This window comes from Strix uralensis, chromosome 20, assembly GCF_047716275.1.
Source record: "Strix uralensis isolate ZFMK-TIS-50842 chromosome 20, bStrUra1, whole genome shotgun sequence".
Classification (NCBI taxonomy): domain Eukaryota; kingdom Metazoa; phylum Chordata; class Aves; order Strigiformes; family Strigidae; genus Strix; species Strix uralensis.
The window spans coordinates 13,052,750-13,068,002 of NC_133991.1; the positions used below are offsets into that span (position 1 = coordinate 13,052,750).

Consider the following 15,253-nt stretch of genomic DNA (forward strand, 5'->3'; position numbering starts at 1 on the left):
TAAAAGGCTTTTTAGGACATCTATGGTTGAAAAAGGAGCTCTGGAGAGGTCTGCATTTGGCAGCTGAGCAAGACGTGAATAAAGCATACCTTTGAAGTGTGGTATGAAGAACAAGTTGCTTAACCCTTTCACATAAAATACCTTTTAGTGAAAGTTAAATCGAGGTGTTTTCTTCAGGCTCATCTGAAATGACACATGAAATCTGTTAGCTTGTCCTCAGTCTTGTCTTTCCCTGAATGAATCCTGTACCATTAAAAAGACCACCTGTCAGGGAGGTTGTTGGAAAGACTTGGCTATTTGGAGTAACTTACAGTACAGGTTTTTTGAAGTGTCTTTGAGCATTTTTTGATTACCTCACAGTATTCTGTGGAGAATGCACATTGGTAGTAAGTTAATTAAATTGTCTTTTTTGATAATCTTCTTAAAGAACTTATTCTCTGTTCAGTGTCTTTAAAACACACACAGACTGTTGTTCAAACACAAATTCTTGGATATAAAACCTACTTTACTTGCCTAAATTTTAAGAAAATATTTAGCTGGTAGAATATATTTTTGTAGATTCCAGATGTCTAGAAACGTAGGAATTTTTTTACTTGGCTGTGATCAAATTCACCCAACTTTTATCAGTCTGTGTCAGTCTGTAAATGACTTCTTGCCTGTTTAATATCAGGTGATCTGTTGTGTGAATAAAATTGATGCAGAACTCCTGGAGCTGACCTCCAAAGGTGGGCAAAAGGGAAGGACTGTGTGTCAGTGAACTGTCACTTCAGGGTGGAGCGCTGCTCTTCAGCCTCAGCGCCAGCCGGTGGACGCTTGGCGCTTTAGGTAGGCGACAAAACTTGTAACAATGGGGACATCTAGATGGAAAATTTTCAGTACCTCCCCCTCTGCCCCCAGTGGTGCTGAAAGTTATGGGAGTTCCCACTCAGCCCTACAGATTTAGCACACAGATCTGTATTGCCTTGTAACGTGGGCAAAAATACCCTCAAAACAGGTAAATGACCTCTTTTATCCTTCTACCATTTATATAAAACTCAGTAAATGCTGTTAGGGAAGGCTCCTCAACAAAAACTAGTTGAATTTCAAATACTGAACGGCCCGTGTAATGCTGCCTTGTCCTGGCGCGGGGTCTGCCCTTGCACTGGAGCATCGCACCTTCAGTTGCCCATTGCAATGGTTTCAGGAGAGAAACGAAGCATTTCCACAGTACGCAGGCAGACCTTACTCCATTATGTCCACAGCGGGATGCTACAGTCTGGTGGTGTTCTTAGTGTGATATAAATTTTTCTGGAGCTTTGGCTAGCTTTTGTTTTACCTAATCTGTACCGAGACACAGCTCACGCTTCCTATGTTAGTTAGAATGGGTCACTTTAGTTTTAAATGAGCCCCAAGCATGGATCAGGCTTAACTGTAGGTGAGGAGCAAGTAAGAGGTGAGCTGAGGAAGAGGAGGAATACTGAAGTTTATTAAAACATCAGGACTCTTTTATTTACTCAAAAAGGGAACTGGAAATAGATTTTGTTTTGAAAAGTGCTATCACCATTCATAAATCAACTGCAATGCGTTTTGTTTTGCTTGAGTAGCTTGAGCAAATAACAGCTTCCTAAATATTTTTCTTTTCCTGTACGTTTTTTCCTGTTGACCTGTGAAGACTGCTGCACATCTTGCCTTTGCTACTTTAATCTTCTAATGTTTTAATTTTGTTAGCTGAAAGTTAACTCAGACATTTTCAACACCTCCAGTAACATATTTTACTGCTTAGAAATGGTATAACTAGCCAGACATACTCTCAAATTTTAATTAATACGGTGAACGTTGACCTGTAAATGAATAACTAATAGTAAATACCTCCCTATAGAGTAAACATCCTTTTGCTTCTTCCTCTGCTTTTTACTCTAACTTGTTTTAAATTAAACCAGACCCTTCAAGATAAATATACTGTTACTTATTTTATTTGTAACTGCGTAGCACACTCTGGGCTCAGTTTTGTGTGGGTCTTTACAGCACTTAAGATCAGGGGAGGTAAAAAAGAAACAAACCATCGAAAAAGCAAACAAACAAACCAACCCAAAAACCCCACAGAGGTGGCTGTCAGATATGTCACTTCACTACACCCATGTTTTTGAGAAAAAAAAGGTTTTGTATCATACAGTTAACTGTTTAAATTCCTTTTACTTTGTTGTAGGGGCAGAATATGCCATTACCAAAAGACAATAAAGCGAGCTGCTTCCTTATGTTCCAAAGGTTATTTTGTAAGAGTAAAATGTCCATCCGAGAGAGGGCAGTGGGTGTTGTGTCTCGCAGTGGTAGCGATGCTGTTACACCCTCCAGTAGATCTGTTGTGCTCTTACTTCTGACTGTCATTGCACTCTCCGCATAGTTCCTTATTACTTTTACCCTGACTGGTCTTGGATGTCTGTGTCTCAAAGCTAAATCTAAGTGAAATCAAAGTTTTGCTCAGTAGTATCTCCTCAGCTATCCTTTTCAGTTGGCTTTCTTATCATATCTCTCAAAATAAAGAATTTTTTTTACCCACTGTTATTATTTCATTTTAGCATCTTTGAAGTGTCACCAGCTGGAGACTGCTGCAGAGCAATAGTGACCTGAAAATCATTAACAGCACATCCATATCTTAAATATCTGAAAAAATAACAGCTGTTCTTTTTGATAATGTCTTTTAACAACAAAACCTTGTTCTTATTTTTCTATGCTTGTGTGCTAAAAATTCTGCTATCAGTACCAACTTTTACTCAGCGTATTCTTTCAAATTCTGTTAGAAGTGGGTTAATCTTCTGTGCTCCAGCTACTGGGGGCTCTTTGTAGGCAATGACTTGCAGCAGGATCATAAACAGATTTTGTGGAAACTTTTTAAGTCCACGAACTGCTGGTGAAAATACGTGGTCACACTTCGTAAGTGCCAGTGTTTGTGTTCCATGTGTCTGTCTTGGGGGCCCTGATTAGCTACTTAGGGTAAGCACATATTTGATATAGCTTGCAGGTAGGATAATAAGAAATTATGTCATTTATCCCTAGACTTGTGTCTCTGGCCACTGCACGAGTACAGGGTCCACCTTTCGTCAGTGCCTTTCCTCACTGCAGTGGGAAGTCATCCTCAGATTCCGTGTCCTTCTCTAACTTCTGCTTCTTCTCAGTGTCGATGATGCTATGGCTGTCTGATCTCTTGATGTCCATTTGATAATTCTTCCTTAGTGGTGACAGGCCTCATGCTGTAAGTTTAAAACAGCCCTTAGAGCTCTCGTCATCGCAGTGAAGAAGACTGGATGCTGCACTGCTGTAATATTTTTCTCCTTCTCATAACTTATCTGTGTGTGGCTTTTCCTTTAAAAATTATAACTAAAATTATTATGAGTATCTCCTTTAAATGAGATTGTATCAGCTTTTGCATCTCTTAAACAATGTGTGTACAGCCAGAGGGTAAAACACATTATAATACCATGCTAATTGCGTGAGCGTGTATGCTAAAATTCTCTTGTTGTGAAAAATCCAACAAAACCAAAACCTAACTCCCTTCTAATGATACCGTGCAATTAGCAGCGTCTCCTGTTTCTCACTGCAAGGGAAGCCTAAGTCACTCCACTAATAGTACAGGATTTAATGTGGTTTGTAACACAGAGCGCTGACTCTCAATTCAGACTTGGCAGACAGAGAGGGAAAAGGCTCATGTAAAATTAAAAAATTAGGGTCCTCAAACAGCAAGCTTTTGTTACCTACAAGCAAGGCTTCATTTTAAACTAGTTCTCTGCAGTTAACTGGTAGCGTGAGGCATTTCTAGAGAAACAGTTCATGTGTTATCCACAAGCCCTCTAAAAGAGATTAATCCCACCTATCCCTCTCCTTATTGACTAGACAGAGCCAGTGTGACTGACTTAGATCATATTTGACATATGCTTAAGCTGTCATTGTTACCGGAAAAGCAGTCTGTCTGTCTTCCCCTTTGTCTCAGCTACTTATTTTCCTGCTTTCTGCTTCATTGTGCCAGCACAGCTGTTTGCGTGGCCACACGGTGAGCCAGAGCAGGGAGCCCAGCAACAACCGTTAACCAGGTTAGGCATGCCACACTTATGGCCTTAGGTTGGAAAACCGACTTCTAGGCCTCTAAAGTTATACAAAATTATTTAGCATTTGAATAATTTAACTTCCATTAAGAATTGTCACAAAGCTTTAAAATGTTATGTGTTGGTGAACGCCACCACTGGCAGTCAGGAACCATTTTGGAAGATGAGCTCTTCGGTCTGTGATTGGAAAAAATAATTCTGTTTCTTAGGCAAGGTCACTGGAGAACCAAGAACATTACTTTTGTCCTGTCTCACTTGTATTTCAGTGTTTATAATAGTAGAATTGTTAAAGCAGCTACTTTACTCTGCTTAAAAACTCTGTGTATAAATTTCCTTTTTATTCTTCAGTAAGAAATCTATTGTTAAATGTGCATACTATGTTGATTTATTTTCTTAATGATTTCCACGTTATGTGCATACTTTCCTCACCTCTCCCCTCTGCTACCTAATAGTCCATTAAATGTTGTTCAGTTTTTGTGTGTTTTGGTATGGCTCATTGCGTGTCAATAATTCTACAGAGAACAGATACACTGGATCTGATGGCCTATTGCTGTGTGTAAGCTTTGTGTACCCAGTCAGACATTTCCCAGATAAGTGATTTGGTAACTGCACACCCTCTCTCTGCCCTTTCACTTCAGTCTTGGGAATCTTTTGGTTTTGTGAACTTTTCTAAAGGATTTTTTATTTCATCCCATCCTCAAATATATTTTCAGATATGCCAAGAGGTGATTGATTGCAATACCATGTACTGCAGAAGTGGTATATTGGGTATCACATGTCCTTGAATATGAGCTGCATTATTTGTTCAAAGCTGGTATATCAAATACGCTTGGGCGAGCAGCTGAAATGCTTGTGGGACCAGGTTTGTTATATATCTTAGAGTAAAGCTTTCTGGAAAAAGTCTGCAAGATTAAGAGTCAAGTAGCTGAGAAAAAAAGTTCATTGAGTAATAAGAAAAACTTGGAAAGTAATCCTATTAAGTTGCCCCTTCTGTTAAGTCCTGATGTAAATTTATAGGTATTTTCTATAAACATAAGGGAAGGTTCACTTCCCTCTTAGAACAAACTCCATCAGTAGTTTCCCACACCGCCCCTGAGAACATTCCTTCATTATCTTGTTTCTGTGTAATAATTGCCATGGAGCAGTCACAAACTTGTTTTTCTACCAGTTGAAACTATAGAACAATGTGTATGCATTGACCTGGATTCAGAGAGAGAAAAAGTTACTGTTGGCATAGTCTCCACCTTGATAATTTGCCATCAACGTGATAGAGAGTCACTGAAGACTTATAATGCGTATTTGAAATGGCTAAATGCCTGCAAGGATTCTTTGAGATAAGAATTGTCTTTGAAAACATTTTAACTAGAGGTCTGGGATGTATCATTAATCCTTTCTGTAGTTCTATTAGTCTTTAGAATTTTATTATTTCTGGGGTGATTAGCCTGCAATGTAAATAGAAGCTACAGGTTTTATAAAGTATCTTTTTTCCTTCATATGTTTTATGTCAGACATTTTTTTAGACTTTTTATGTATTTCTTAAATATAATATATGTATTTGTATTATGTATAATCAGCAAAAAAAAAAAAGTTTTCTGATGGATAGAAGAATGGCCCTTCTACATAGGGCGCTCAGCCGCCGTTCAGGAGGTGCAACCCCCATTTCTGGCTCTGTCCATAAGCTCCCAGCGGGACCGAGGGCCTGGTTTCCTGCTGTACCTAATCTGGTGTAATTGCGATCTGCTACCGCGAAATCCCGCCGTCTTGCTCTTTGCCCCAGCCGTGTGCTGGCACAGCTTCCCCTGTCACGCCTGGGGACCGTGTGGCTTTGGGATGACTTCATCCTGCCCACTGCGCGTGGAACGCGGGGTCCCTCCGTGCTGACTCACCTCTGGGCTGCTCTTGGCTTCTCCGATGCCGGCAGGAACCAGCCCCCGAGGGAGCAGGACCCCCTCTTCCCGCAGCAGCTTGCGCTTGTACAAGAAACCACACCGCTGGTAAATCACTCCGACAAGTACGTCCTTATCTAACTTGCCTGTTGAAAGGACAAAAATCTTTTACTTGGGACAGTACTGCTGTATCTGTGCTGGTTTGGAGACACGGCCAGAGCCAGGGCTCGGGTGCCTGAAAGCTGGGCTGCTGCTTTACACTGGTTTGCTCTGGCGAAACACGAGTGCTGGTTTTCCAGTGAAAAATATTACCTGCAAAGTCAGCTGTGACACAGTGCTGAATTACTGCTGCAGAGAAAGGTTTAAGGGTTCTGGTAGATCTGACTATCTTCTAAAGAAAAGATAAGACAAACAATAGAGTTGTTCTTGTTGTACAATGGGCAGGTTCAGATTTATTAGTGAATGCAGGACTGGGTGTGGAAGAATTAAACAGGATGGACCACAAGGGCCTCGCATCCTTTGGTCCAGAACATATGTAATACGTTTTGGTTAGGTATAGAAAGTTTAGCTTTGAACTTGATTGAGGATTTGATGAAGGATTTTGCAAAATTTTGGTGTCTGAAAAAAATGGCAATATTTCAAGAGGAACATTTCAGTCTCATGTTAAGCATTCAAATATATGTGTATTTGATTTTTTTTTTAACAAGAATCAAAGTCTAAAATAAGACAACTTGTCTTGTTTAGCTATATCTTAATTTCTTCACTTTCATGTTTGTATTTCTTTTCCCTTTTTTTTAACTAGAGGAGTACCATTTTCCTCATATTTATAAAAAGGAAGGACTGACCAAACAGATGTTACAGAGGAAACAAACTGTTCAGAATAACAGCATGTTATCAAATAAACTAAGAAATCAAGAACAGAGAAATAACCTTCTGCAATATTTTGGCTATAGTAGCCTTGGGGTTACCTGTACCAGTAGGTGATACTGCTACAACAAATTTTTTTAAGTGGCTGAATCATGAAGCCAGTTAGTTTAAGTGGAAATTAATATAAATGTTTTCTTTGCTTTCTCACATTCCTCTTAAGTTCTAAAAACTTGGTAAGGTATCAGGGAGAGCATCTTCCAAGACATTTTTTTAAATTTTGCAAAATGTATTATTTGATAATTTTTACAACTTAATATTCTACCGTTATTGTGTAGGTGAAGTGTGAGTGACAGGGGGAGACAACTGGCTGCTGTTAACAGGCACAAGCGAAAGGAGAAGGTCGCGACCCAGGTTGTATTAATGAACAGGCAGCCAGGCAGCCGCTCCTCTGACAGTGACCAAACTACTGCTGTGAGCACAAGTTAATTGTACTGCAAGGCTTGTAATTGCTGTGAAAGCAAAACGTTTGACTTGGTTTAATAGTATTAAAAGTAGCTTTTTGCCATGGCTTTTACAGTATAATAAAGAATCCGTAATGGTTGGGTGTTCTCACAGAAACATCTGAAATCATAATTCTTCAAGGCATGATTAAAGCCAAACTAGATATTCCTTGATGTTTTCCCCCCTCCAAGTTGTATTTATTAACTTATTTTTTGCCCCATACCTATATATAATTTTTTGCTAAGTTATTTTTGGTTTAAATCTTGGTCTCTTATCTCTTTATCCCCAGCTACAGTTGATGCTTAATAAGTGAAACCTTTGCAGACTTCAGTAGTAGCTTGAAAGAGCGCCCCATTGCCTCTGAGCTGAGTGATGGATAGATTCCCTGCCTGCTGTTCACTTTACTGCTAGATTCACCTAGGGTGTAATATCCTAACAAAGCAGAGGAGGGAATTGAAATGTGTTCTTCTGAGAACAGCAGTAAGTAAAGCTGCCTTTCTAGTTGTTCTCTCAATTAGCTCCTAGGAGATTTTCATGCTTTTCTAGTTTCTCTTGGGGATATGTGACCTGATAGCATATTGCTATAAATAATTATTTTACTAGTATCAAAGTAGGTACTGTACACAAACACAAAGCAACATTTTCAGCATCTATATTGGATGCTGTAAATACCAGTTTTTCAGAGAGGCTTTTTTCTTTCTTTCCTTCTTTCCTTTTTCATTCTTCTTTGGGATGCAGTCCTGACATTTCTGATCTTCATAACTTTGATTGTTAGTTTTGTGCTGCCTCTTGAAGTGAAATTGCTAGTGAGTGGTATAAAGCTCACAAGCTAAGGCAAGGAGGTGAGGAGCAGTGTGAAATTGTTGCGGCTATGGGGGAGAGAGTAGAGGAATTGCTTTCAAGCTGGATATTGCGGGTGATCGTTACTTGTTTGTAGAAGTGGGTTATTTAAAAGAAAAAAGAAACTGGCCTTAAATGTATATGCCACAGGAATCCCATCTAACTCATTCCTTTATCAGAGGCTACAACAGGAGCACTAGGAAAAGACTATTCACCTAAACCAATTTTTATTGTATGGAAACATTTGAAAAAACAGAGAGCAGACATACCAGGCCTTGCTGACACAGCTGTGATGAACTCCACCAGTTCTGCAATACGTTCAGCTCTTTTTGTTTTTTAAAATGGGTCCCACAACTAGTAAAAACGAGCATCAGTATATCTGTGGTAGCTATCAATATAAATCAGAGTTTTGTATTATTTGATTAAAGACCAACCATTTTATCAAATCTTTCACTAATGAGGCTGCGTGACAGCTACATCCATGGGAGAAGTGTCAGAGTTAATAGGACACTGATGTTTGCTGGTATTAGTTGCCTGATTACGTTCTGACTTAACAGGATTTAGTATTCCTAGGTAAGTGTCACTGTGGATACTAAAGAGCTGTGGTGTTTTGAGGTACAAAGCGCTGTCCGTTTTCTCAAGTGAGGCTCAGCGACAGAAGAGGCTTGGGAATCACTACTCAAAAGTTTTAGGTATATACCTTCAGGTGGAGAGAAAAAGATGGGTATCCATCTCACATTTTTGGGGGTAGTAGTTGAAAGGATTTTTAGGCATTCAGCAACTACTTTCATATCCATATAATCTTTCTAAGATAATGATTATTTTAAAATGTTCTCCTTTTTTTCATAAAGGAATTAGGAAGGAGGTTAGACAAAGTACAGGCTTAATAGCAATAGGCAAAAAAAAGGTTTTGCAGTTTGTATTACTGTTCATGTGTAATTAACATTGATTCATGAGAACTTTAATTTAGGCAACTGTAAACCGCCTCATGACTTTCTGTAGAGGTGATACAAAGTTGCTCAACTGTAGATGATCAACATTCACATCCTAAAATTTATTTTCAATCTGAACTAGTTTTTGTAAAAGCTGACTGTTGGATTCTTATGTTTGTATGCAACTAGCATAATTTTGTAACAGTACAGCTGAAGAAAGCAAGTGTTTCAAATCCATCAAAAATCCTGGTTTATGTATCTTTTTACAATGACCTCTGCTTCAGATTTTCTGTTTTTCATTTGTCTAGGGGAACTCCAGAGATTACTTTCTCTTAATTTGTGTCTTGGATTCGTTTTTTTTAACTTGGAATATATTACTTTCACAGTCTTGACCCACGTTGCCTCCATTGCTGCTGGTAACACAGCTCATAGGCAACTGGAAGTAGAATGTGTGCGTTTGGCTGTGGCTTCAACATGTGGATGCTGTTTGATTTAGGTGATGAGGTCAGACTGCTTACTTAAAACAGTTGTTAGGGCTTACTTTAAAAATCATCACAGGCACAACTACAGAGGCGGTGTAATTGAAAATCAGTGAACGCAAGTAACTTTATATTTAATGCTATTCTGTATTTTAACACTTCCATAATTTCAGACAGTGTGAGAGGAGTACTTCTTTTAAAATAACGTATTGAACTTCAGACTTTGAAAATGTTTCGGGTTGCTATTCTGAAACTAATTCTGTTATTCTATTTTAATATTTTATTAGAATTGGGAGTGACTATTTTAATCTATAATTCAATTAAAAGGACACCTTTTGAGGTCTTCTGGTAATTTTGTGTGGAGGCATGGCGGTATCTGAAGAGTATATGTGAGTGTAGGTTATAGTTTTTAATAATTTGACATTTAGACTAATAAAATGAAAATATTAGCATTTTTTACTTTAAATTTCACTTTGTCAGATAGGACTATGTAAATAGATTTGGTATGGTAAATCCGATGTTTGTTTAATGTATGCATCAAAAGCACAATATGCGTAATATTTGAATAATTTGTCTGCAGTTGAGTTTGACAAGTAACTGGTCCTGAGGGCAGAGACGTTTTGAACAGGGTCATTTTCACTGGAGATGGCGGAAGCTGCCTTCGGAGCGGTTCGTTATCTGTCCAGCCTGCGATTCATTAGCTAATACAGATGGGATAACCCCTGTGTTGCAGAACCAGAAGAGCTCAGCCCAGCAAGCCTTTCAGCAACAAAGAAATAAAAGCATTCCTCTGTAACAGGCCTCAGCACTTATCTCTGTTCTCTGGTACTGTTTGTGCTGAACCAAAGCAGCTGCTACCCTGAGTTAAGAGAGAACAAACTCAACATGGCGTGAAATTACTGCACTTCCATTCACATTCATTAGAGTTATATTGTTACCAGCTACAAGCATGACTGCTCTTTGCATGAATAATTATAAGAAATGCTACTTTGAGTTTTACCTTAAAACATTAACAACATGCAATGCAAACTTTGAAACCATGTGTACTGTGGTCCGTCTAATTATATTATTGCATTTTTCTTGTCAGTGGCTGGAATAATATTTGTAAGATTTGGAAAAAGACAGGAAGTTTCTAAACAGAAATATGGTTAAAAGAGGGCTATTAAAAATAACTCCAAAAGGTCTTGAGTGTAGGTGCCCAAAGCTGTGTTGCTGCTACTAAAACATGCAACCTCCGAGATGTCTGTTACGGGGGAGGAGAACTGGTCTCCAAATCCTCAAGTACCAAACAGATGATTCCCCCTTGCTCAATTAGAAATGAACCAGCAAGCAAGCGGAAACTTGTTTTGGTATTTATTCCTCTTCCTGCAGATCAGTTTCATCCTGTCTGCTGATAGGTGGAATTTCAGAAACAACTCTGTCACCTGCCTTCAGTTCGGTCTTGTTGGTGCTGCTGCAACAGCGAGACCTGAACACGGCTGAAAATCTGCTGCTTGCACAGTAGTGGGCTCGCTTGTTATCTCCGTGCACTCAAATCCAGGTGCATTTTGTCTAAAAAGCCTTTAGGACATTAATAATAAGGAAACACCTGAAGAGCAGAGAGGACTCTAATATGTGCTTTGTCAATCCAGCAGTGTAGAATTTTCCACAACACGTTTTGTTATGGTCTTTTGGTTCTTATTAGTACTTAAGCCCAAAACTGTAGCTACTTTTTTAATTTTTAATAATGCTGTTTTTATTGTTGTGCAAGCACTTGTTCAATTTCTTAAATCTGTTTCATGTAGATAAATGAATGGTATTACCTGTCTGACCTGTTTATGAAATTTTAATATGTCAAAAATACCAAAAATTTTAAAGCTGATTCTGATATCTTGAGTTATTTGTAACATTTACAAAATGGGTTATTATTCTATTCTTCTATGACTATGGAATGGTGTCTTTCTGTTGTGATAGTACTCCAGTTCAGAAGCCGATTGCTATAGATACAGCCTAAATACACAACTAGGGGCTTAAAAAGCTTGTAAAGCTTACAGTCCTTGGGGCAAGAGGAAGGGTGTTTAGCAACCCCCAAGCTGCCTGTCACTGGCGTTACGGAAATGGTTTTCCTTTTGCTGCAAAGTCAAGGTGGTGCCCAAGTTTCAGATGACAGATTTTTATCAATCATGGAAGGTTGCGTTACGTGTTTACACGTCGGTCTTCAAAACTGTTGTTGCTTGTGACTTCTGATTGTTTTAGGTCGGTCCATCTCAGGCTCTATTAAGCTTATATAATTTGAGGTAAAAATCAAACAAAAACTATTAAATCTGTGAAGCTGCAGCTAATTTCTTTGACAAAGTAAACCTACAGACAAATTGCTGGTTTTTTTACTTGACGCTCTTTGTGTTGCTCAACCCCTGGACATGATCAATGAAGATTTCTTAGTCTCTCTTTAGAGAAGGTTATAAGTCTACTGCACTAATTTATTACAGATAATAGAAATGGTAGATGTGAACTCTCTCAAATAAGCTGTCTGGATCTTAAGCATTGTTTTATTCTGTCTTAAGTTGGATTAATGTTAGAGAATTAATTTGTTTACGGTGTAAAATAGCAGTTGTGTCTAAAGAAAATTCTTTAGATTTTTTTAGGTTTTTTTAGATACGTTTTTAAGGAAAAATAATGAAATAAATCTCCACATATTTCATTTTCTTCACCTTATTTAAGAAGAATTGTAGAGTGTGCTCTCAATATGCTATCATATAGCATAATATAAATTTTGAGAGAGTTTTAAATCGAGTATTTTTTGTAGCCAAGATAGCTATTTATCTATTGTTTACCGTATTGTTGAATATAACATAGCTGAGGAAGGTACTTGTGGTCTGCCTGGGTATTAGCAGTCATTTGGGAGGAACTTTTAAATTGTCAAAGCTCTCAGGTCGTGCATCTGTGTGATACTTAAGTGTATCATCATTGTGATCCACCAGTGGAGTTTCTTCCACAGCTGTGAATATCCTCCTGATAGCAGTGTTTTGGTTTGTGTACACAGTGGTCAGCAAGTGTCACAACTCCAAAGGGAAAAATTAGTAATTCAGTAGCATCTGCAGTGTAATCAGTAAGGATTTTTATGAATAAAATTTTGCAAGTTTGTTTTTGTAGCAAGAATATATCTATTTAATTTCCAGGAATCAGCAGCTTCAGCAGCATTTAAGTTTTCTTTTACAGGTTAGAAGGTTGGTGGCTTGCCTTTTTTTTTTTTTTTTCCCTTTAAAGCTGGTTAAAACTTAGCGGGGGCCAGAAATGCTGTCTCATAAAGAGAGAAGAATACCACTAATTAGCTGATCAGTGGTGCTTGACCTTGTGAGCAGTGGGAGCTCTCAGCTCATGCTGGGATCAAATTTATATGAATTTGTGAGCCACTGCCTGGTGCTGGCCCTGCTGTGTGTCATTCAGAATCTGCCTCTGCTGTAATCCCCAAGCTGCGGGCCAGCCTGAAATGTCTCCTACTCATGATGAATAGTACCTTGTTTTGCAAATAGACTCACTGAGGTTAACTGTCATCTGTGAATAAAGTTACTATACAGCATAAGGGAGGATATGTCAGGCTGGCCAATGGCGAGTGCTCAGTTGCATTAACAGTCGGTTTTCTGTAGCATTTCCAGTTTTCATTCCCTTTCTTTCCAATTTAGGCTAGAGGCAGGAGGCAAAGGTCCTGGAGAAAACAGGAAACATATTGTGAGTTAGAAGACCTTTTCTGATTCTTTTCAGCTCTGTGTTTCCCACCACAGAGGTAGTCTGGTATCAACCTTCCCGAGTCCCCCTCCGCCCTTCATTTAAAATATAAATGTGCAGTGGCACAGCAAGTGTTCTAGCCGAGCGTGTTGGGATAGTTCTCCTCTGACTCCAACCACCAGTATCAGTGGCTACTTCGGACCTTTTTCATTGATTGAATTGTTTTGTATTTTGAAATCAGAAATGGTACTTGGGCATAAGGCAGATATTTGATTACCCCGTTCTAATTTTTTATTTAGATACCTGAGACAAAAGAAGCCGCCCTCCGTTTTGTGTGTAGGAGAGTCGCGATAGATAGAAAAGCCAGCAACTTCTAAGGACAAATGTAGTCATTAGAGCACGTAGCTGGATGTAGATTCTTACGTGGTTATAGTATTGCACTGAGCAGAAAGTTATTTTGGTCATCTCAATAAAAACATGCAGGAAAAAAAAATGAAGGTTTCCTAACAACTGAAGATCTAGAAACCCTGTTTTGTAGTGAGGTTTGGGAAGTCTCACCTTAAAAACCATGATTGGGAATTGAGGCACCATAATCTCCTTGCTCTAGTTTTATGGTTCTCATTATAAAATTCTATTTTCAGAATCTAATTACTTTAAATTAAAATACTTGCCATGTGAAAAGCACCTTATAATTTCTGAACTGCTATACTTGCATCCCATAAGCTCTATGGGAGAAAGACAGGTATCATGCCTCTTTTACATTTGTGGAAATTTAGCTACCATGTGCTGTTGCTTCTCCAGATGTAGTGATTTAGGGATAGATCAAGTAATAGTCTTACACTTGCCAGTGTTCTGTCAGAATGGGATTATTAAGTTTTTGGCCCCTTAGGAGAGGAAGAAGAAAGCTGTAGACCCAGCAAAATCAAAACTGTGTAACTGAGAAAATGTTCTACTCTCGATAAGGTCCTTTTTGGGAGGTGAAGGAGATTTTATTGTCCTATTTGCTTGTTGGCTCAGGCGTTGATCTAACTTTGAGCTAGTCTATGCCAGTGGCAGGCAGTATATGCACTGATGTACACGTGTCCAGCCACTTAGCAGCTACCAAGCTCGACTGGGTATGTGTACTCAAAGAATGATCGCGCTACATTTACTACAGACTCTATAGTACAGTGCATAATGCCCTTTTGTTTAATACTTTTTTTCCCTAGAAGTGTCTTCACATTATTTTAACTCACCGTCTAAGTTGAGAATGATAAGAACTCTAAACTATTCTTTTCTGATTTAGAAAAATTGTCTAACAGTAGTATGTGATGTTCTAAATCTTTTATTCTGTAGGTCAGTAACAGATCCACGAGATGGAAAGAGAGTTGCACTCAAAAAGATGCCCAACGTCTTCCAAAATTTGGTCTCTTGTAAAAGGGTCTTCCGGGAGTTGAAGATGTTGTGTTTTTTTAAGCATGACAATGTAAGTAAATTCAAAATAATTTTGAAGTCTTTGATAAAGCCTGATTGTAAAATGGAGCTATCTATAACAGAAGTATTTTTTAAAGTTAGATAATATCTAAAATGCTTTAAAAGCTTTCTAATTTACGGTTATCAGATTTCCTGGAAACTCAGATATTACTGTTGCAAACACTATAAAAAATGAAATTATCAAGAATCTAAGGATATTCATAATTCCCTTCCAAAATGTTTGCAAATAGGCAATACACTTCCACCTAATCTTATTTTAGGCTTTAGATAAATGTCAATCCGCACAAAGCTGTACCAGCTGGAGATGCTTTCACTTCCAAGCTATTTCTTACTCCATCTTTCTCTCCCCTTTGTTGGAGTTTATTGCTCTCTCAGTTCTTCTAGCAGAGTGGTTGTACAAGCACTCCCAAATCTGCTTCAGGTAAAATCAGCTAGGGTTAAGCTTAAACATTTAAAAAATTATTTGAACTGACCCATATGGTTGTATCTGAAGT

At 38.4% G+C, this 15,253-nt stretch overlaps 1 protein-coding gene across 4 annotated transcripts in view; it reads left to right on the plus strand.

The window, feature by feature from the left end:
* Positions 1-15,253, plus strand: part of NLK (nemo like kinase) — a 64,332-nt gene that overhangs the window by 18,854 nt on the left and 30,225 nt on the right. For all 4 annotated transcript variants that reach the window (XM_074890638.1, XM_074890636.1, XM_074890639.1 and 1 more), the window contains one exon: positions 14,622-14,751. In XM_074890638.1, the coding sequence (XP_074746739.1) occupies positions 14,622-14,751 (130 nt within the window). The remainder of the gene's footprint in view (positions 1-14,621; positions 14,752-15,253) is intronic.